The 19731-nt window shown below is 34.8% G+C and overlaps 3 protein-coding genes across 5 annotated transcripts in view; 1 reads left to right on the top strand and 2 right to left on the bottom strand.

Moving 5' to 3' along the window:
- The window catches only part of kuz (zinc-dependent metalloprotease kuz), a 274041-nt gene that overhangs the window by 214037 nt on the left and 40273 nt on the right, over positions 1-19731 (bottom strand). The gene's annotated exons all lie outside the window — the stretch shown is intronic.
- Positions 1-19731, top strand: part of Shawl (Shaw-like) — a 41510-nt gene that overhangs the window by 6063 nt on the left and 15716 nt on the right. For all 3 annotated transcript variants that reach the window (XM_089257460.1, XM_030386657.2, XM_089257459.1), the window contains exon 2: positions 16062-16211. In XM_089257460.1, coding sequence (XP_089113586.1) covers positions 16062-16211 — 150 coding nt within the window. The remainder of the gene's footprint in view (positions 1-16061; positions 16212-19731) is intronic.
- Positions 8692-12664, bottom strand: Aldh (Aldehyde dehydrogenase). The gene is made up of 4 exons (XM_030386661.2): positions 12430-12664; positions 10297-10445; positions 10132-10228; positions 8692-10064 (listed from the first exon to the last, which is right to left on the bottom strand). The coding sequence occupies exons 1-4, from the start codon at positions 12547-12549 to the stop codon at positions 8871-8873; spliced, it is 1560 nt and encodes a 519-aa protein (XP_030242521.1). The 5' UTR covers positions 12550-12664; the 3' UTR covers positions 8692-8870.

The following is a 19731-nucleotide window of genomic DNA, read 5'->3' as shown; positions in this document are numbered from 1 at the left end:
TATGTATATTATGAAAATTAAAAGAAATGAATAAAGCTCTATAATTAAAATAAAATTTTCAAAAGAAAGGTAATTACAAAAAATATATGAAAATAAAACTATTAAATAAATATGCTTTTACATTTATACAAAAATGTGTGACTAATTACTGGAATAAAATAAAAATAAATAAAAATAAATATTTATTTGTACTTTTTGAAATATAGAAATAAAGGACGTACCATATGAAATATGTAAAAAAAATGTCCACTTAATATATTTTGAATTAATCTGAAATAACATATCATATATAATAAAATTTTTCAAAATTTGTTTCTTGTAATTTAAATTATAAGAAGGTATAAGCATTACATTAAATGTAAATGTAAAAGTATAAGCATTACATTAAATGTTAAAATTTTCCCCAACGCCTTTAAAATCTAGACACATTAAAAAGGTTTAGAATGTTAAATTTGAAAGCGCATTACTTTAGATTTAAAAAAGAGCCTGGAACTGTTGCTTTCAAATATCTTTTTTCTTTTGATGCAGACTAAAAAAAAATGTTTATATATATAAATGCATATAGGGACACATACGTGCGCCAGCTTCCGTTATACAATACTTTGGGTTAACAGGCGTATTGTTGGTAATTTTTTTTTTTTCGTTTTTCGCTTTTTTTTGTAGATTGCTAGCGGGCGTGGCTGTTGTTGTTTTGGCCATGTTTCCATTTTGTTGTTGTTGTTTCCTTTTATTTATATTCGTTGCTGTTGCACGCACAAAGGCAAATAACAAAGGATACACAGCCACAAAATCATGTTGTAAGCCTTGTCAGCTGGCGCACTCACATGTCTCCATGTCTCCAACGGCCTTGTGCCAAGTAGAGAAGAACAGCGCAACATTCCCCAAGTTGGGCCTCAATGCCATATGCCACACCCACGGTTCTTTCAGGCCAACCCCCTTCGGTGTTCGTTGTGCGTGTGTTATTTTAACAGCAATTTTAATGAAGCGCAAAACCGTTGAAATACAATTTGTAAAGCAAAGAACAAAAAAACACCCACACCCACATATATACATATATATACAAGCTTACAGAAGACCAAAAAAAAAAAATCCCCGAAGAAATTTTCACAGAATCTTTTGGGGCTGGAGGCGCTGAGGGCAGTTTTTTAACCATGCCAACAGCCAAATAAAATGGCTTAAAAAATGTACTTTTTGGCCCGTCTGTTGTTATATTTGATGATTTTTTGTTGGTGCTCGCGCAGTTGATTAAAAAGGGTTCCCGCATGGGAAGTTTCTTTTGTACATATACCTGAGTATGTGTGTGTATTCCTTTGCATTTCAATGGGCCTTTATGTGGGAAATCTCAGCTCGACTAACAACTGGAACATAAAGCTTACGTGTCAGAAGACGACAGCTATAATTGTCAAGCACTTTATTAGTGTAGGTTCAGATTTGAGCTGAAAAAATTTTCATGCAAATAAAAGTGAAAAAGCTATGTTGGGTGCAGGATATTCATTCAACTTTAAAAATTTTAAATTATGTTTATGTATATTATATTGTACAAATATTGTTTATCTTATTACAAATGCACTCTCCGAAATTCATTTTTGTAGCATTGTTTTGTATATAAAAAATCTTTAAAAAAATATAAAAACAATTGTTTACATGTTATATTTTCTATAATTTTATATCCAAAAGTATTTTAAAATTTAAGAAAATAATTAAAAAAAAAAAAACACTTTTTTAATATTATTTTTACTATTATAAACATTAATTTAACGAATGAGTCTTTTTATTTCCTTTGTAATTTACACATATGAATATATTTTATATACAAATATTTTTATTATTTATTATTATTATTATTAGTTAATTAATAAAATACTAAAATATTCTACCGTTACTATTTTTTCATATATATTAAATTCAAATAAATTTAATCAGAAACTAAATTTGTGCATGATATATTATATATATAAAATCATAATTATATTATCAAATCAAAATTCAAGCGATTTGAATGTCAATTGACTAAGCTCTACTCTTAAGCAAAAAAAAGTAAATACTTTCAGCATTTATTTGACAACTAGAAAGACTTACTTCAATTTCAAGTACAAGCTCGAAGCAGACTAAAAATAAAGTCAGCCAAATTTAGTTCAGTTCTTTGAGAGTAATGAAATTGGCTTTTCAGCACTTCAGTTAAAAATTAATATACTTGCAGTACTTATCTAAAAAGCTTTGGATAATCTCATAATGTGTACGTACGAGCATATTGGGCGCTCGTATTTTTTTCCTTTGGGGGGAAATCAAAGAGAATAGCTAAATTAAAAAAAAGAAAACACGGAAAGGAGGAAAAATAAGTATGTGAGGAGGAAAGAAACAGCTGCCATACAAGACTAGGTCCCATCATCATATTTCATTTGCTGTGCAGTCAAGTTTATTACCTGTTGGCAGCTTGTATACAACGTTGTGTATTTTTTCTGATACCCTGTAACCATGGTTCGCATGGAATGGGGTGACACGACTGTAGCTGTTTTTCGAGTGTTGTGAAAAAGCATTTTTATAATATTATGACAAAATTTATAAGCTATAAGTAAATGTAATCAATGTAAAATAAAATTATAAAAAAATTATTCTTTAATTATAAACAACAATAATAATAATTGCATTCTTATTTGTTATTTTCTCATTGCCATAATGCCTTTTTTATGAAAATATAGGATATCTTTCAGTCGGTTACTCTTCAGCTTGCTCGCTCTCCTGTTCATATTGCTAAGTGTCTGAATTCAAAAAGATGGTTAATACTACGTGTGCCTTGAGTGCTTCACATATAGAGTCATGTTGCTGCCGTTGCTACAGTTGCAGCTTTTGTTTTGTTGTTTCTGTTGTTGCACGTTGCCTGGTTGCTGCTATTGCTGATGCTACTGCATGCCGCCGCATTTGTTTGTCTTGTGTTTGCTTTTGCGTTGTTTGCTGTTTGCCAGTGTCTGGTGCTGCGCGGCTGCCTATGTAAATATTTGCCCTAGTTAATAGCCAAGAGCCAAGCCCAACAGCAGCAGGGCTGTTCTGGGCGTCTAGTCTGTCGGCCTGCAGCGCTGCCACCAGCAATTGCTGTCGCAATCACTCCCACCCACAAAGGCCGTTGCCATAGTATTGCACACATATATCTGCTCTGTGCAACGCATCCACACGCTCTCTATGCCAATGCGTCCTTCACTTTCGCTTTGTTCACATTTCCGCATCCGCATCCGTCAAATGGCGCGTGCATTTGCGACATGTGTAAACATCTACAAAGACAGCAAAAAACTGCAACAACAACAACGTGCGGATGTTCGAAGCAAAAAATAAACTCAAACGCGATGCAGTTGCTGCATTTTGCGTTTATATTTCCCAATGGCATCCAAATTCATCAGCTTCGCGTCGCCTTCTACTTCTCAAGCTAGCACTTACTTAGTGCCACCTCGTTGTGTGGCATTTGTATACCCTAAAGCGAAGCAACGAACAGAGTAGATTGATTTCTCACTTGGTGTTGAACATATGTGGAAAAACATACGAAAATATGTAAATGTATCATTATTTTATATAACTATTGTACATTCAGGTAATATATAATAACAATAAAAAATTTAGCAAAGATAAAATATTATTAAATATACATATATTTTTTAGTTATATATGGCTGAAATTTAAATTGTATTGGCTCACATATAATTAATTAACTTATTTATAAGTAATTTGTATACAAAAGTAATGTATTATTTTCTAATATATCATTATATCGCCGTTATAAACAATCTATTGGTTTACCATTTTTTTTTTTTTTTTTTTTTTTTTAGGAATTTTTGCGCCATGCATCACATAAATTTTTGATTCAATCGATCAAAATGAGGTTAGAAAATTGCGCATTAGCTGTAAACTATTTGGCTGTGGTTAGAGCTGAGCGACATGCCCAGCTGTGGCTTGTTAGCCAGAGGAGAGAATCGAACGGGCAATGCTGACACAGAGCTGCCTCAGTCGCATTGATAGGCACTTCAAATATATATTGGGTTAAGTGCGATGCACTTATTTTGTAAATATATGTATATATGTATATATGTGTGTATAAGAATCTCTGTGTATGTGTTTGTGCCTAAAACACACACTAATGCGCACTTGAACCGCATTTTTGGGCGCATTTTTAGGTCAACCAAACACACGCAAAACCCAAACAACAAATTAAAAAGAACAAATCGCAAATAAATCGTATTTCTGTTGACAAAAATGCAATAATTTGTCATTCATTATTGAATTAAATATTCCTTTTTCCCTGTTCTTTGCATTAATGGTAAAGATACATATATGAAAACATGCAAAATCTAGCAGAACACGAAGAAATAAAATAATTATTTGATTTACTTTTATGAAAGCAAACAAAAAGATCACATTAAAATAATAAAAATGTTCGAAAATTGTTTATTACTATCTTTAATTAATATAACAAAAGAAAAATAGAATAAAGCTAAAGCTTGAGCCACGTATAGAAAATCTAATACTAAGTTTTCTTCTGCTTCAAGGAAAGAAAGAAAGCTGAAATTATATATATTTTAGAACATTTTACTTTCCCATTGTGCTTATCCCCAATGGCCAACATTTTCTTTAAAATATAAAATTTAACTCTTAAAAATTACAATGGCTACTTCTAATACAATTTAAATTTAAATTTCACTTGAAATTACAAAATATAGTCTATGTTAAAATGAATTCTTAAAAAACCCATAAAATTTGAGTAAAGTATTATTAGTATGTATATGTATGTATATATGTACGTATACTTACATATATGTTTGTGTGCAAAAAGAAAGGTAGAAGTAAAAGCATTAAGAAGAAAATGTTGATGCGACTTAAGACGTCAGAGTTGTGGATGATGGCGCAAATGTCTTGATCTGCCTTACTTACACAGCTAATCCCCGTGGGTGGTGTTTCCTGCTGGGCTGTCTAAGCCTTTGTTAAGACAAGCTATTCCACTCCGCTATCGCTTCGTGCTCTTTGTGTTTGCGTTCTTCTTTATCTGCAGCGCAGTGCGGCGCGTCCCTTGCTATTTGATGGCTAATGATCAAAGTCAGGGTATTTGGCCCCTATTTTTCTTTTTTACGTTTATTCCATGGAGCTAAAAGAGAGTTGATAGGTTTTAGGCGAAGGTTCAAGTTTTGCTATACTATTATACTGAATTTGATTTGTAATAAGACTCTAATTTAATTAAATTTAAGTTTTCGCAGGACCACTGGCATTTATAATGATACAAAATAAATGAGAAATGTATTTTTAGAATTATTCGAAATGGAAGTTATATTTTAAAAATTGAGAAATAAAAATAAAATAAAATATAATATTAATTTGTATAGTTATAAAAATAAGTAGCTATGCAATCTTGGTTTAAAGCAGCTTTTGTGAACGGGTATTATGCATTTTGTTACACCCGCTTTGCCCGCTTTACCAATTTACTTGAGCTTTTTCTTTGGCTAGGCAGGTGGTGGCTGTTGATGATAGCGAAGAGCTAAAACTCTATGTATTCCATTTTTTCTTGTCGCAAGGTTGCCGCATCTAAGTTAGGTGCTCGCCATTGGCTCATTTAGACCTTTTGGCAGAGCCATAACAATGTAATCGAGTGTACACAATGCGATAAAGCCGCACTCAATGTCAGTCCAAAAGGCAGCAGAAACAGTGAAAAAATGTGCCGGCAAATTGGCCAACTTGGCGTTTTTTTGCCCCCAACCATCCTTTGGCTGGCCGTGTCGCCACGCCACGTTCCGCTGGCCTTTTAATGAAGTGCCAAATGCTAAAATATAGTTGCGGTCCATAGGCATCATAATTGTAATTGGCCCTAAATGTAGTCAGTATACGGTAATGGTTTGCCCAACTGAAATAGTACAGAGCTCAATCGGCTTTAGCCATGAGCTTTATGCTGACTCGCTCTGGCGGTAAAGTGCAAAGAGGTATATTGGTACTTTGATGATGTGCTACTGTGTATGACTTGATGATTATAACAAATAAGTATTTATAGTGTGCAATTATTTAAAACATAACACGTCGAGAAATTTCTATATAAAATAAATAAATATATTCAAAAATAAAAATTTATAATAAATGGAAAAGTATATATAACAAACAGTTAGACCTAACATATATATATATATATAGGTACAAAATGTTTGTATAATTTTATTTAGCATAAATAATAAGTAAATATAAAAGATATATATTTTAAAATATTTATTTTAAAAATAAATAATTAAATAAATAAAAAATGTAAAGTAATATTATTTATAATAATAATAAAACTGTCTTAATTTAAATATATTATTATTAAATATATTATTCAAAAATATACATATTTCTTTATATATTATTGTTGTTGCTTTATATTTCATTTTCAAGACATTTAATTTTTAACGAAAAATTATTACCATATACTGTCATACTTTAATTTCAATCAATTTTATTATCATATACTGCTATCCTTTAGTTATGGTCACAGCTACAACATATTAATAAATCACTGTCTTAAAATATACAAATATTTATTATAAACTAGAGTAAAAACTATTCCAATTCATCAATTCTAAATGCCATAAACAAGGTCATCGCTTATCTAAGTCGTTCTGTTAAAAGGTCATTTAGTTTATATACACAATGAAAAGTGGGGGTATCTTTTAGTCAGGCACTTAATCACCGTCGTCGTGTTTTTCCACTTTGTCCTTGCCAACGGATTTGACACATTTAGTGCGCATTAAGCGTTGTTGTTTTTTTTTCTTACAATTTTTTTCTGTGGAAAATGATTTTCAATTATGTTTCGAGCTTCAGAGTCCGCTTCATCTTCTTGTTTCTTTTTTGGCTGGGCCTGGGCCATTCGTAACGCTCTGTCGTACCTGTGCATTCGGCTCATTGCGCACGGCTGCGCTTTTGGCAGCTCCTCCAAGCCTCCTGTGCTCCTCTTTTGCCACGCCCACGCTACGCCTCTTATACAACCCTGCATTTGGAATCATTTACAATTTTTAGTATACATTGTGTAGGAGATATTTGACGGTGTGTTTCATATTTGAATATGCATGAAATTGGCATTGTGAAAATCAATTTGGAAAAAAGCGCATACAATGGAAATAATTTCGTATACCACATGTGTGCCCTGGCGGCAGCAGTTGGAGATTTGGGATGTTTGATTATTGAAAATATATATACATATATATATGCATTGCATTTTTCATTGGCAGGGTATTAAGGGTTGCCAATGTGCAAATGGCGTAAAACCAACTGAAGTGGAAAGAAAAATTGCAAAAAATAGTTGCTAAACTTGACTAGCGAATACCCTTTCAGCTTTATGAATGGATGGTTGATTCCATTTACTCACACATTAATAATATCATTTTACACAGTATAAATAAGTTAAGATCATTTTTAATGGGGCTCTTATGCAAGTTTTCCCTCGGTACTTATGTTAATTTATAATAAATCAATTTGTATAAAATTGTATAAAATATTATGTTTAAGTAGAAAAGGATAACGTGTCCCGTACTCTTAAGTGAAAAAATGTAAGGTACAAAAGGTTATCTTCCTATTTATATATAGAATATGTATGTATAATTAAAATTTTTTAGTTAACATAGCTGATCCATTCAGAGGTGTCAGCTGTTCCTCTAGGTATTTCCTTTAAATCTTTAATGCTCAGTTGGACAATCCACGACTGACCCCTGGAAATAGGCTAGATCTAGCCTGAAATAAGCTAAACTGGCAACACTGGCTGCATTTAAGCTGATTTATATCTGACCTACAAAATATATTCAATTTTATTTCTATTTGCTGCTCTGCAATATGCACAGGGTATTTTTATTTATTTATTTTTTCTTAGTAAGCCTTATTTATGTGTATTTGTTCAGCTTAAAGAAGAAACAATAAACAATCAAGTGAGAGCTCGAGCAAATCTCTTTTTCAATTAATACCTTTTGCTTGTTACATAATATTTCAAAGAAAAACTCACTTAAAATTCAGTCAACTTTTCGAGCACCTGCAACTTATCTCTTGTAAATAAATCAAATGACTCGAAAAGCACTTTGCCATGGCGAATAAATTGTGGTCCAGCCCAGAGCAAAATGCAATTTACTGATGTTATGTATACATATATATTTATGCATGTATTTCTTTATATACTGAGTGGGAAAAAGACAAATTTCCGAATAAATTGCTAACAAACGCTTTGATTCAATTACGACAACAACAACAGCAACAACAACGAGGCAAACAAAATAAGCTGCAACTTTGCAGTGACCGCAAAGCACTTGACACGCTCAGCTGCCGTCCAATATAAATGCAACAACTTTAGAGCATGGAAAGGATGAAAGGATGCTCGCTCAACTCCTGCCACTACTTCGACTCCTGCTGTGGTGCTGCTCCTGCTGTTGTTGTGTGGCTGCTATGCGGCTAAAAACAACTAAACAATGCAGTACACACACACACACACACATAAACATATACAAAATTACAATAAATATACAACGTGTAAGCCTTTGCTACCCTGTGTTGATAGAGCATTTTGGGTTCTATGAATGAACAGGTGACTTGAGAAATAGTTCTTGAATTTTTGGTTAAAGTATTTCTGCTTTTAATAATAGTAAAAAAAAACAATCCAGTAATTCCCATTTCTATAATTTCAAACCCCAAATTAGGAGCAGACGGCAAATATTTTGTAAAAAATCATTTCAAATATATTTCAGAGTGTTTTGTTGTTCACTAAAATTAATTCAACTGGAAAATACACAGCAATGCCATTGACGAGTTAATGTGAGCGTCGTGCTATAATAGAAAATCCAATTCCAATTTGCCAATGAGCAGATGGGATTTCGCATTCAGAGCTGCGGCGCTTAGGAGTTCTTCTGCGGCACCTTGACAATGACGCTCTTGACTTCCGTGTAGTTGGAGAGAGCATACTCGCCGTTCTCGCGACCATGGCCGGACATCTTGTAGCCGCCGAAGGGCGCCTGGGCGGCCAGGGCATTGTAGGTGTTCACCCAGACGGTGCCGGCGCGCAGACCGCCCACAATGTAGTTAGCCTTGTCCAGATCCTTGGTGAAGACAGCGGCAGCCAGGCCGTAGTCTGAGTTGTTGGCACGTTCGATCACTTCGTCGAGCTTCTTGAAGCGAATGAGCTGCTGCACCGGGCCAAAGATCTCCTCGCGTGCAATGGTCATGTTGTCCTGGACATCGGCAAAGACCGTGGGCTGGACGAAGTAGCCGGGCAGACCTTCGGGGCGTTTGCCGCCGGCAACCAGCTTGGCGCCCTGCTGCTTGCCCGTCTGGATCAGACCCAAAATCTTTTCCATTTGCTCCTGGTTGACCTGCGGTCCCTGTTCGGTGCTCAGGTCGAAGGGATTGCCAACGGTGCGTTTCTTGGCACGCTCTGCGCTGCGCTCCACAAACTCATCGTAGATCTTGTCCTCGACAAAGGTGCGCGAGCCGGCACAGCAGCACTGACCCATATTGAAGAAGAGACCGAAATGAGCTGTCTCGACGGCATAGTCCAGGTCCGAGTCGGCTAGAATAATGTTGGGCGATTTGCCGCCCAATTCCAGGGTGACGCGCTTCAGATTCGTATTGCCTGACGCCAGCTGAATCAGCTTGCCCACATCTGTGGAGCCGGTGAAGGCGACCTTGTCGACATCGCTGTGGTTAGCCAAAGCGGCTCCAGCGTCACCAAAGCCAGGCACCACATTGACCACGCCCTCAGGGAAGCCAGCTTCCTTGATCAGCTGCGCAATGTAGAGGGCCGTCAGACTGGTTTGTTCGGCAGGCTTCAGAATGATGGTGTTGCCGGTGGCCAGAGCAGGACCCAGTTTCCAGGCCATCATTAGAATTGGGAAATTCCATGGTATGATCTGACCACACACACCCACGGGCTCGTGCCGTGTATAGGTAAAGAAGTCGCCGTCCATGGGAATGGTCTTGCCATGGTTCTTGTCCGCCCAGCCGGCAAAGTAACGCAGATTCTTAATGGCCGTGGGCAAATCCACATTGTAGGACATGCTATAGGGCTTGCCATTGTCCAGGGTTTCCAAACTCTAGATAGAAAGAGGATTATGATTGGGATTAGCAGTGTATTTTCAGATTCTAATATCCACAACTTACAGCCAAATAAACCTGATCGCGCTCAATGAGATCCGCCAGGCGATAGAGCAAACGACCACGATCCGAAGCATCCATGCGACGCCAGGGTGAACCCAATCTTTAAAATTAAATACACATTAAATAAGCATGAGAAATTATTCATTCTATTTAAAAAATTATATTTACTTGAATGCTTGACGTGCTGCTTTAACGGCTATGTCTATATCCTCCTTGCCACCGGCTTGGATTTCGGCAATGGTCTGTTCGGTGGTTGGGTTAATAGTGGGAAAGGTCTTGCCCGACTTGCTCTTGTGCCACTCATTGTTGATGAAGAGCTGGAACGGATGAATTGAAATAGAGATATAGATTTACGAATACTGTATGTTGAGTATGATATTCGTACTTTTTAAGTAGTTTGTGAAATTGATTTTATAAATTCTTTAGAAAAATAATAATTTTCTTTTAATGTTCCTTTGAAAAAGTTCTATTAGTCAGCAAAACTTTATAGTGTATTTACTAGTCGTTATTTCCACAATAAACCTTTCACACTTTGCGATTGATGTACCCAGCCCATTGTACACACACAATTTGATAAACAATTTGAGTTAAGCTTCTCAATTATTGCCGGAACGAAGCTAATCAATAAGATTAATTAACTGCTCTGGTGTAATCGAGCTGTTCTCTAATTAGTTGGCTTCGATTAAAACTATGCTGTTTACACAGCTGGGCAGGCAGAGAATCATGCTGACTATAAAATATATTTGAATATATATGTATGCATGTCTACGTAAATATATTCAAATGTCTCTCAGGTTTTTAATCAATCTCAGCATGACGAGGTAAATTGTGAAATATCGTAAAAAATTTCCGCCAGACTAAAAAAATACTTTGGCAACACGTGTGGGACAGATGACTAGGCGAAGCCCTAGATAAGCTAGTTAGTGGTATAACCGAAATATTGGCTAGTAGCTAAAAATAATATTTTCCTTTCCTGGCATAGAGATAAAATTTCTGATTAGTGATAAAAGGGCTAAGAAAACATATATTTAAAATGTATATAAACATTAATATATACGAGGGTAGTCTAAGACATATATAAAATATATTTGTATATATGTTATTTCCAATCTTAAATTTTGTAGATCTTCATAATCTACATATAATCGTAATCCAATTATAGATTTTTAAATTTATTTATTATTTATTAAAATTAATAGCTGATTTATTATATTTTATATTTTTAAATTTTGTAATTTGTTTGTTTTCGTCGATTTGTTCCACATTAATATACTCTGTATATGAATTAATTAAACGATAACATCAATCTCTTACAGATTCAATTGACAGGTGAAATAAATATAGATAGGTCCACAATTAATCGCAATGAACATGTTAAAAGACTCTTATCAGTAGCATTTTGTGTTGGTATAAAAACATATTAACATCAGTTTATTAATAAACACCAGACCTGTGGAGGTAGCTCGATATATGAGCATTCGAAGGTCAAGCTCCAGCCGAATTTTTTACTGGTATACTCATATGTATGTCATATAATTTATTAAGTTCGGCTACTCTTATTATTAAAATAAAAACACACACAGTAGCAGCTTTAAAATTCAAAGAGATATCTACAGTGCATTCAAAGCAGCTGAATTGAATAAAAGAGAAAAGTCGCTGCTCTGTCAATGTGAACTGTTAAGAGAGCGGCGTCTGTGATATAACGAGAGCGTCAGCAAGCAACAACAATAACAACAGCCGGCAGTAAATAGCAAGATATATTTTTTGTTTGCTTTGCCTTGCGTCTGCCTATTCGCCGGTTTGCATGTGTGCCTCGCGTTTCTTTCTGGTTATTTTCCTATGCTTAGAAGTCACATACACACGCACACTTAAATAAACATATGTATGTATGTATGTACATAGAGGCAGGCAAATGTTTATCTAATGCGACATATGAACGCCTGTTTTCTGCATGTAAGCCTGGAATTTGCATTAATTATAGAATTCAACTCAATATATTTAAAGAGTGCGCTTGCTTTTTTTGCCTCTTCCCTTTCGCTGTTGCATAGATTTTGTTTGTGTCTGTGGTCTAGAAGCCGCAAATGCGAAAACAAAAGGGCAGCTGCGCTTTGTCAAGGTCAAGCAAAACAAACGGCGAAAAAACTTGCAATTTTACTTACAATCTATTCAAGTATGAAAGCGAATATATAGGAATGTTTGTATGTAGAACATATGTAATCACATTATCTTGGTCTTATCACGGCATAAAGCGTGCTATGTACACAAACAAAAATATATAATTTATACATAGACTATACTTACGCCAGTGTAGAGCACATCTGGAGTTGTTTGTGGCTGTGGCATAGCCGAGTAGGCAGCAGCAGCAGTCAAATTTTTGCATTCTGCACGCAGCAGTCCACTAGTCCTCAAAATACGCAGCATTATGTTTATATTATATTTTTAATTAATTTCAAGTATGAAGAACTAGGGCGTTTACCACGACTCTAATTCAAAACAACGCGTGCTAATCGTTCAGCGGTCCGCTAGCAACTGAGAAACTGAGGTTGCGACACTAAAAGCGAAAACTATGAAGACAGCATGCCGCTCACTCACATATACACACGTATGTTCACATACTCGTCCACTGCTGCCAATTCAGCTTTTTTCCCGTCAAATCTGGCTTTTTCCGAAGACAAATTGCGGGAAATATTTAAGAATTGCGGGAAGCGGGAATTCTGGCTTTTTTGAAAATGAATTAGGCTTTTTTCGATTTTTTTTAATACTTCGATTTTTTTTAATACTGAAAACATGTAGCATCGCGGTTGCCACTTGTAAGAAAAGAGCATGTAGAATCCGATATGTACAAAGGGTATGATTTTGAAAAGAAAATCAAGTCTTTAAATATCGATGCAGGCCTCGAACAAGAAATTCGTGCTCGCTGCTCTTCTTTTGTTATTGAACTTATCAAGCAGCTAAAGCAGAGGTAACCAATTTTTCTGATTCTTCTACCGACCGTTAAATAATTTTGATTTTATCTGCAGTCTCCCCGACAATTTTAAAATCTTAAAAAACATTGACGTTTTTTCCGTTGATAAAATTGTGTCAACTAAAAAAAAAGTAATTACAGAATTGTTGGAACACCTCCAAGTAGACAGAATAGCCGACATTGAGCGGCAGTACTATGATATTAATCTAGTTAAGTGGGAAAACGTTAATGACAGCTCCGAATTTTGGAATGAAGTCTCCAATTACAAGGATTCTGGCGGCAACCGCCGATTCCTTGACTTGGCAGCTGTTGCCCTGCAAATGTTTTCATTACCATGGTCCAACGCGGAGGTGGAACGCGTATTTAGCCAGCTTAACTTAGTAAAGTCCAAGTTAAGGAACTCAATGAGCCTAAGCACAATAAACAGTATTCTTAGCATAAGGTAATATTTTATTGAGAGTGAAAAGATGATACCGATATATATATTACTTTTTTATTTAATATAACACACAGATATGGTTTGCGAAGACTGGGCAAATGCTGCTATGAATACAAAGTTCCTTCAAATTATCTTCGCATGATAGGTACTAACAGGTCGTACGATTCTGAAACCGATGCTAGTCGCGAAGAATTAGATAGCATGCTAAAAATCTTGTAAATTAAAAAAAAAAAAAAAAACAATCAAACCATAAAAACCGCTTTTTTTTAGGCTTTTTTGTAAAAATTTTCAGCTTTTTTTTCTGTTTCTTCCATCTAAAAACAGCTTTTTATTCTGGTAAAAAGTTGGCAGCACTGTACTCGTCAGCTTATCAGACAGCTGCGAGCTAACGCACACTTATGAGAGCATGAGAGCATTTCAAACAGCTGCTGATCAGCAATTTACTCTTACTGCTCAGCATATAAAGAGAATTAAAGCAAATGAAATGCGCAAAAACAACACGCAGTCTAAATAAATGGTTGTGTCTGTGTTTGTCAAGTTACACACATACATGCGTTCCATTGAATTGTTTGCTCTTTAAGATTGCCAACAACAATAAAGCTTTCAAATAATTTGTCAACTGGGATAATAAAGCTGTTTGCGAACTGAAAGTACTTGGAGCAGAGGGTGCGCTGTCAAAAGCACCGGCAGTGCGAACGAGACAGACGTAGTGACTGTTTCTCTTTAGAGGGGAATGCTAAATAGAGCTCTTCACAAACTGAGCATGGGGGAGTGCAAGCTAAACGATTCTCAAAATAAATGGAAGAGAATAAATAACATTCAGTATGGACTTTTTGCAAATTATTGAATGCAAATTGTTTGTAATTTATTTATTAATTTTGTGAGTTATTATGATGGCTTGTCGGGAATGTCTGAAGCATTAGTTGTGTGAAATTTATTTATTAATGAAAATATTTCAAGATGTAGGAATCCAAAGGAACGTTTTTCGTGTTATTTATGTATTTTTATAAGCTACGTCAAATATAATCGCCCGGATATACATACATATTCGTTGAGTATTTATCACCCATACGCAGCGTCGCTCGAATTCCAATCAGAAAACCTAATCTCCTGGCAAACTGAGTGAATGAATGAATGTTTTTGGGTGGGTATGTTTTTTATGCGTAGGACCCTGTCCACTATCGATAGCCGCCTGTAGCTGCCAGGGTCAATTACCATAATCAAACGGCCTTAATAAATGTTAATGGCAATTGTTGTGCGTCGGTTCGCATTTGTGATATTGCCATTGCCATTGCCATTGCTTTTGCTTTTGCTGTTGCCGGCTGCTCTTAACAGTCGGATGAAATATTTAATTTATCCCATACAAACAATTTGACAGTAAAGCACGAAACGCATATGAATTGCTCTCCCAAATGCAGGATGTCAACGCAGATATTGAGGCCGTGGCACGTGTTATAAATGCGAAATTAAATTTAAAATAAATTGCTGGAAATTAAGTTAATTGAATTTAATTATATCTTGTGAAAGTCGGAAATTCAATTCGTTTCAGCAACAATGTGGCATTCGTTAGCACAGGTGGAACTTTATCGACAGCTTAAGAGAGACATACACACACACATACATATAGATATATACAAATATATTGTATAAAAAAAATGTACGGTAGGGTATTTGGAGTGAACAAAGGCTTTCAAAAGATACAAACTTTACAAAATAATTTTTGTTCGTGAGGAGTTTGCAAAAGTTTGGTTTTATAGATAGAAACATATGAAGGATTTAAAGACTACATACAATTTTGTATATGTATATGAATGAGTATATATAAAGTATGCAAACTAGATTATTGTAAGTCAACAAGAGCTTGAAAGCCATTAGGAATTTTTTTAAACACCTTTTTACCTTAAATATTTCACAACATTTACTTAGCAAATAAGAGAAAACAGATTTATGTAAGACATATACTATAAAGCCAATGCACAACTTTATTATTTACTTAGCATGGAGGCATTAGCGCCAAATCATCGGTTTAAGGGCCAAAAGCAAACCTAAGCAAAGGGTTAATGTGTGCGCATTGCACGATGCTATGCATTATATATAAATTTGGCGAAAATAAAAGTAAAGAGGGAGCATCTATGATGGCCAAAAGAGCAAAAAAAAGGTCAGCACAAATGCCAGAATGTATGCAAATGGCTTATAGCTGGCTTTACTTACACTTAGCCTTGTCTTCGTCCTGCTTCCGCGCTCCACACCAAGTGAATTTTTTATCACTCACTTTTTGGTAGTAAGATTCCGACCGAAGCGAATTGTGTTACGTATAATTTTTTGTGGCTTGATTTAATGGCCAATGCGAAAGGGTCAAGACTACGCGCAAACACAGAGATACATGCTGTGTGAGAGTGAGGGGCAGATAGAGTTATGGAAATGGTAATTTGTAAAGTTATATTGGGCCAGCGGGGCGTATGCGCACTGCAGTTAATTTGCATGCAAATCCAGTTGAATTTATTGGCTCACTTTGCTCCTTTATTGCAGATATGAAACCTACAAGGCGACGCTTAAGAAAATACCTGCAACGCGCCTCTCACGCCTGACCGAAGCCCTGGCTAATTATGATCCGGTGCTCAATGAATATTTCTTCGATCGCCATCCGGGCGTCTTTACGCAAATACTCAATTATTACAGGTGAGTTAAATGGCTTTGATTGGCTTTATGCAATAATGTTATATGAATTTTAAGGTTTCTTTTGGCTGTAGCTGAATATAAGTAGTTTATAATTATTATATATTTTATCCGAGTAGCTTTGAATCAGTTCAAACAGATTTCAGATCTTACTTGTTTACTTTATTGCTCGCATTGAATTTACTCAAGTCGCAAGCCAGCGACTTTGCTTTGCCTTGTTCTACACTTCTTCACACACATCAATATACTTAGTCGATTTAGACAAATTTGCAGAGCTGTCGACGAACGAGCATCTGCCCTAATCGAACGATCTCTCTCTTGCACTCGAGTGCCGACTTAGCATGATTCAGCCGATGTGCCGTGCGAGTATAGAATAAAGAGAATGCGGAACGCATGATTGAAATACATTTACAAACATAAATCTCTTAAAAGCCACTCTATTGGGCACTCTCTAATTAAACGTAGCGCTGGACCCAAGAAGAAACATAGCTCGAATGATATAAATGTATTATATTCATTATATTTATTATTTGATACACTTAATTATATTTATTGCCTTATATTAGTTATTTTAACAAAAAATAGATACACTTTATATTTTTATTGAACTTTAATTGTTATAATTGTACCTTTATTTTGTTTATTATTCTAATAATTATATATATGTATATAAATAAATATATATTTTTATGCATAGTTAAAAAATATATTTCTTCATCTGTTTTATTTTTTTTTTTATTTGTTTTCTATTCATTTTATTAAAATTATTATTATAATTTTGTTATTTATTTATCAAGACATTTTTTTAATTTTATTTATTTTTTTTTTTAATTTTTTTTATATTAGTTTTTGCTTTTCTTACAAAAATATAAAAAATTATAGTGTAATAAAGACAATTTTCTGCTCCATAAGCACTCGCAATGTATTTAGTTGCAGTCATTATCACACGAATTACACCACCCTTCTTAATTTTGCATACAAGCATCTCAAAGTTTGGTAAAGTTGATCAACTTTGTTGAGGAACAGATGATGACATCTCCATCGCTATAGCCACTTTGGGAGCAATTTAATTAGTATATTCACCAGGGTAATTAATCTTTGGCGACTCCAGCGCATTTACCTTGACTTGAAAGCAAGCAAAATAAAATAAAATCAAAAGAGGAATACGAGTAAGAGTATGAGTGAGCTTATATTTTAATTATGCACCTCAAGCTAAATACAGGCAGTCATAAATCTCAACTTTTTCGGCTGCAAAGTTTATCAAAATTCTTGGGCTTCGCTTTCGCAAGAAAAGCTCAACGCTCATTAGTTGGCAAGGATAAATTGTGAGCTAGTTGGCGGTGGAGCGGTGGCGGGTGGAGCTATGGCGGTGGGCGAGGTTTCCACTCTTCAATACCATAGCTTACGGCAAGATTAATGACACGATTTTTTCCCCTTTTACGCCAAACAAAACTTGTTGAAGGCAACTTGGATGCGTTTACACAGGCCAACAAGATTCAATAATTAAGTAGAGAAAATATAGTTTAAGAAGCTTTTATATTTGCATGCGTGTTGAAAACTAAAGCCATATTTAATCACTTGTGATACCAATAAACAAGACAGTTTCAATAAAACTTATGGTAACTGATAGTCTTAAAATTCTATATAAATTAATCTTTATTATACGGCATTTGCTTTTGAATTACAGGGGAAGATTGGGAACTAAGGTTACACCATAGTTCTATTATACACATTTTCAATGGCAAAATGTCGTGAAAGCTGTTCTTTTGAACAAATCATAAAGACGCTCTTCTTTAGGAATTTTCTTAACAAATCAGAAAATGTCTTTTTTCACTTTTCACAAATTGTGTTAAAGAATGTTTTTATTAACATGCTGTTGCCTTACACAAGCATCAGGTACATACATATATGCTTAGATCTAACGGTTATCTGCACTATTGATTAGTGGAACCCCCTTATTGCCATGGGCACTGGCAAACAGTTTTTCCAACTCAATTAACTCGCAGTTGCCAAGAGGATATCAAAGCAAAGCATAGCTTTGAGAAATATAAGCAAGCTACCCCCATATACATTTATTACCCTATATATGTATATATATATATGCATATATATAAATATTTATCTCTATGTGCTGTACAGCGGTTGCACAATCGAATTATGTACACGCCAGAAGCATTTTGCAATTGCTAAAGCAATTTGCGTATTCCTGCTTGCTTTCACAAGAATTCCATATTTATGACCCAAAACTTGTGCTTGGAGACGCAAAAAGAGAAATGTTATTAGATTTGAATATTGAATATAAATACATTATGTACTGTATATACATATACATGTACATAATATTCATATACATACAGATACTTTCATAATCTAATAATTGTGAAAATGCGGTTTTATTTCCGATTTAAATTGAATCCAATGGGAACTTAAATTTAATATTTTTTGATGCCCCTAGAGGCACATTTGGATTCTATGCAATGTTAATTTATAAATATAATGACAGCACTAAGTTAAAAAAAAAGTATAAATAAATATACAACTTGAATATGTATATTAAATTTTTAACGTATTTCGCTTTTCTATGCATTTCTAATATATGAAATTCATCGATATAGATTATTTACTTCTGAGCTTCTGTTATTGTTGTGTGAGCTATGGAAACTATAGCTTTAAACATAAATGATTTATTTAAAGGGTATAAAATGTTGTTGGATTTATAGGGATTTTCTATTTATCGGGGTAACCGTTATCGAGACTCGACTGTGAAAGATTTTTAAAGAACATATTTTTATATAATGCATTTCTATGCGATTCATCTCTCTTTAAAGTAAACTCATTTTTATCACGATATTCATTCTACATTTGCTGTCTATCATTTAATCCTTAAGTCTATATTCGCCGCTATAAATAATCTTGCAATATAAATACCTTTCAAAACTATCGAATTGCCTTCTTAATTGCGCTATCAATTTAATTAAAAAAGGTGCACTGCAGTTGGACAGATCAAATGGATTGGGCACGCTGGGCTCGTGAATGTATGTATGTAAAGTGGGCGTGACATATCGCGCATAATAAAAGCCGCAATTCACATGTCCTCCCGCATTCATAATGGCCTTGAGCGTTCGTTTTATTTATTTTTATTTTCTTTTTTCTGTTGGACTCATAGCTCGGGTCTTAGCTTAATTTCGCTTTTTTTTTTTAACCAATTTTATGGGTTTTTATTTCGTATTTTGGGGCATTCAACATTCGGGGCACGAAATGATTTGGGGGCTGGCGCACACGAAAAAGCAGCGCAACAAAAGCTGCCAAAGAAAAGTTGCATAAAATATGCACAAAAGGAACCAGCTCAGGATGCATATGCCGCATATGGCCATCAGCCAGCCAGGACGTAAAAAAACAAGTAAGAAAACTCTAGTCGAGAGTGCTCGACTAGATACTACCCTGAACCAAAATAATAGAAAAGCACATTTAGTATGGTTCAAATTTCAATTTCGATGTATTTAAAAATATAAATTAAATAGAA

The sequence above is a fragment of the Drosophila navojoa genome, chromosome 3 (assembly GCF_054131105.1).
Source record: "Drosophila navojoa isolate 15081-1374.11 chromosome 3, UAZ_NAV_1.0, whole genome shotgun sequence".
Taxonomy (NCBI): domain Eukaryota; kingdom Metazoa; phylum Arthropoda; class Insecta; order Diptera; family Drosophilidae; genus Drosophila; species Drosophila navojoa.
Note: the sequence above shows the minus strand (reverse complement) of the source record. Positions and strands in the feature narration are given on the sequence as shown.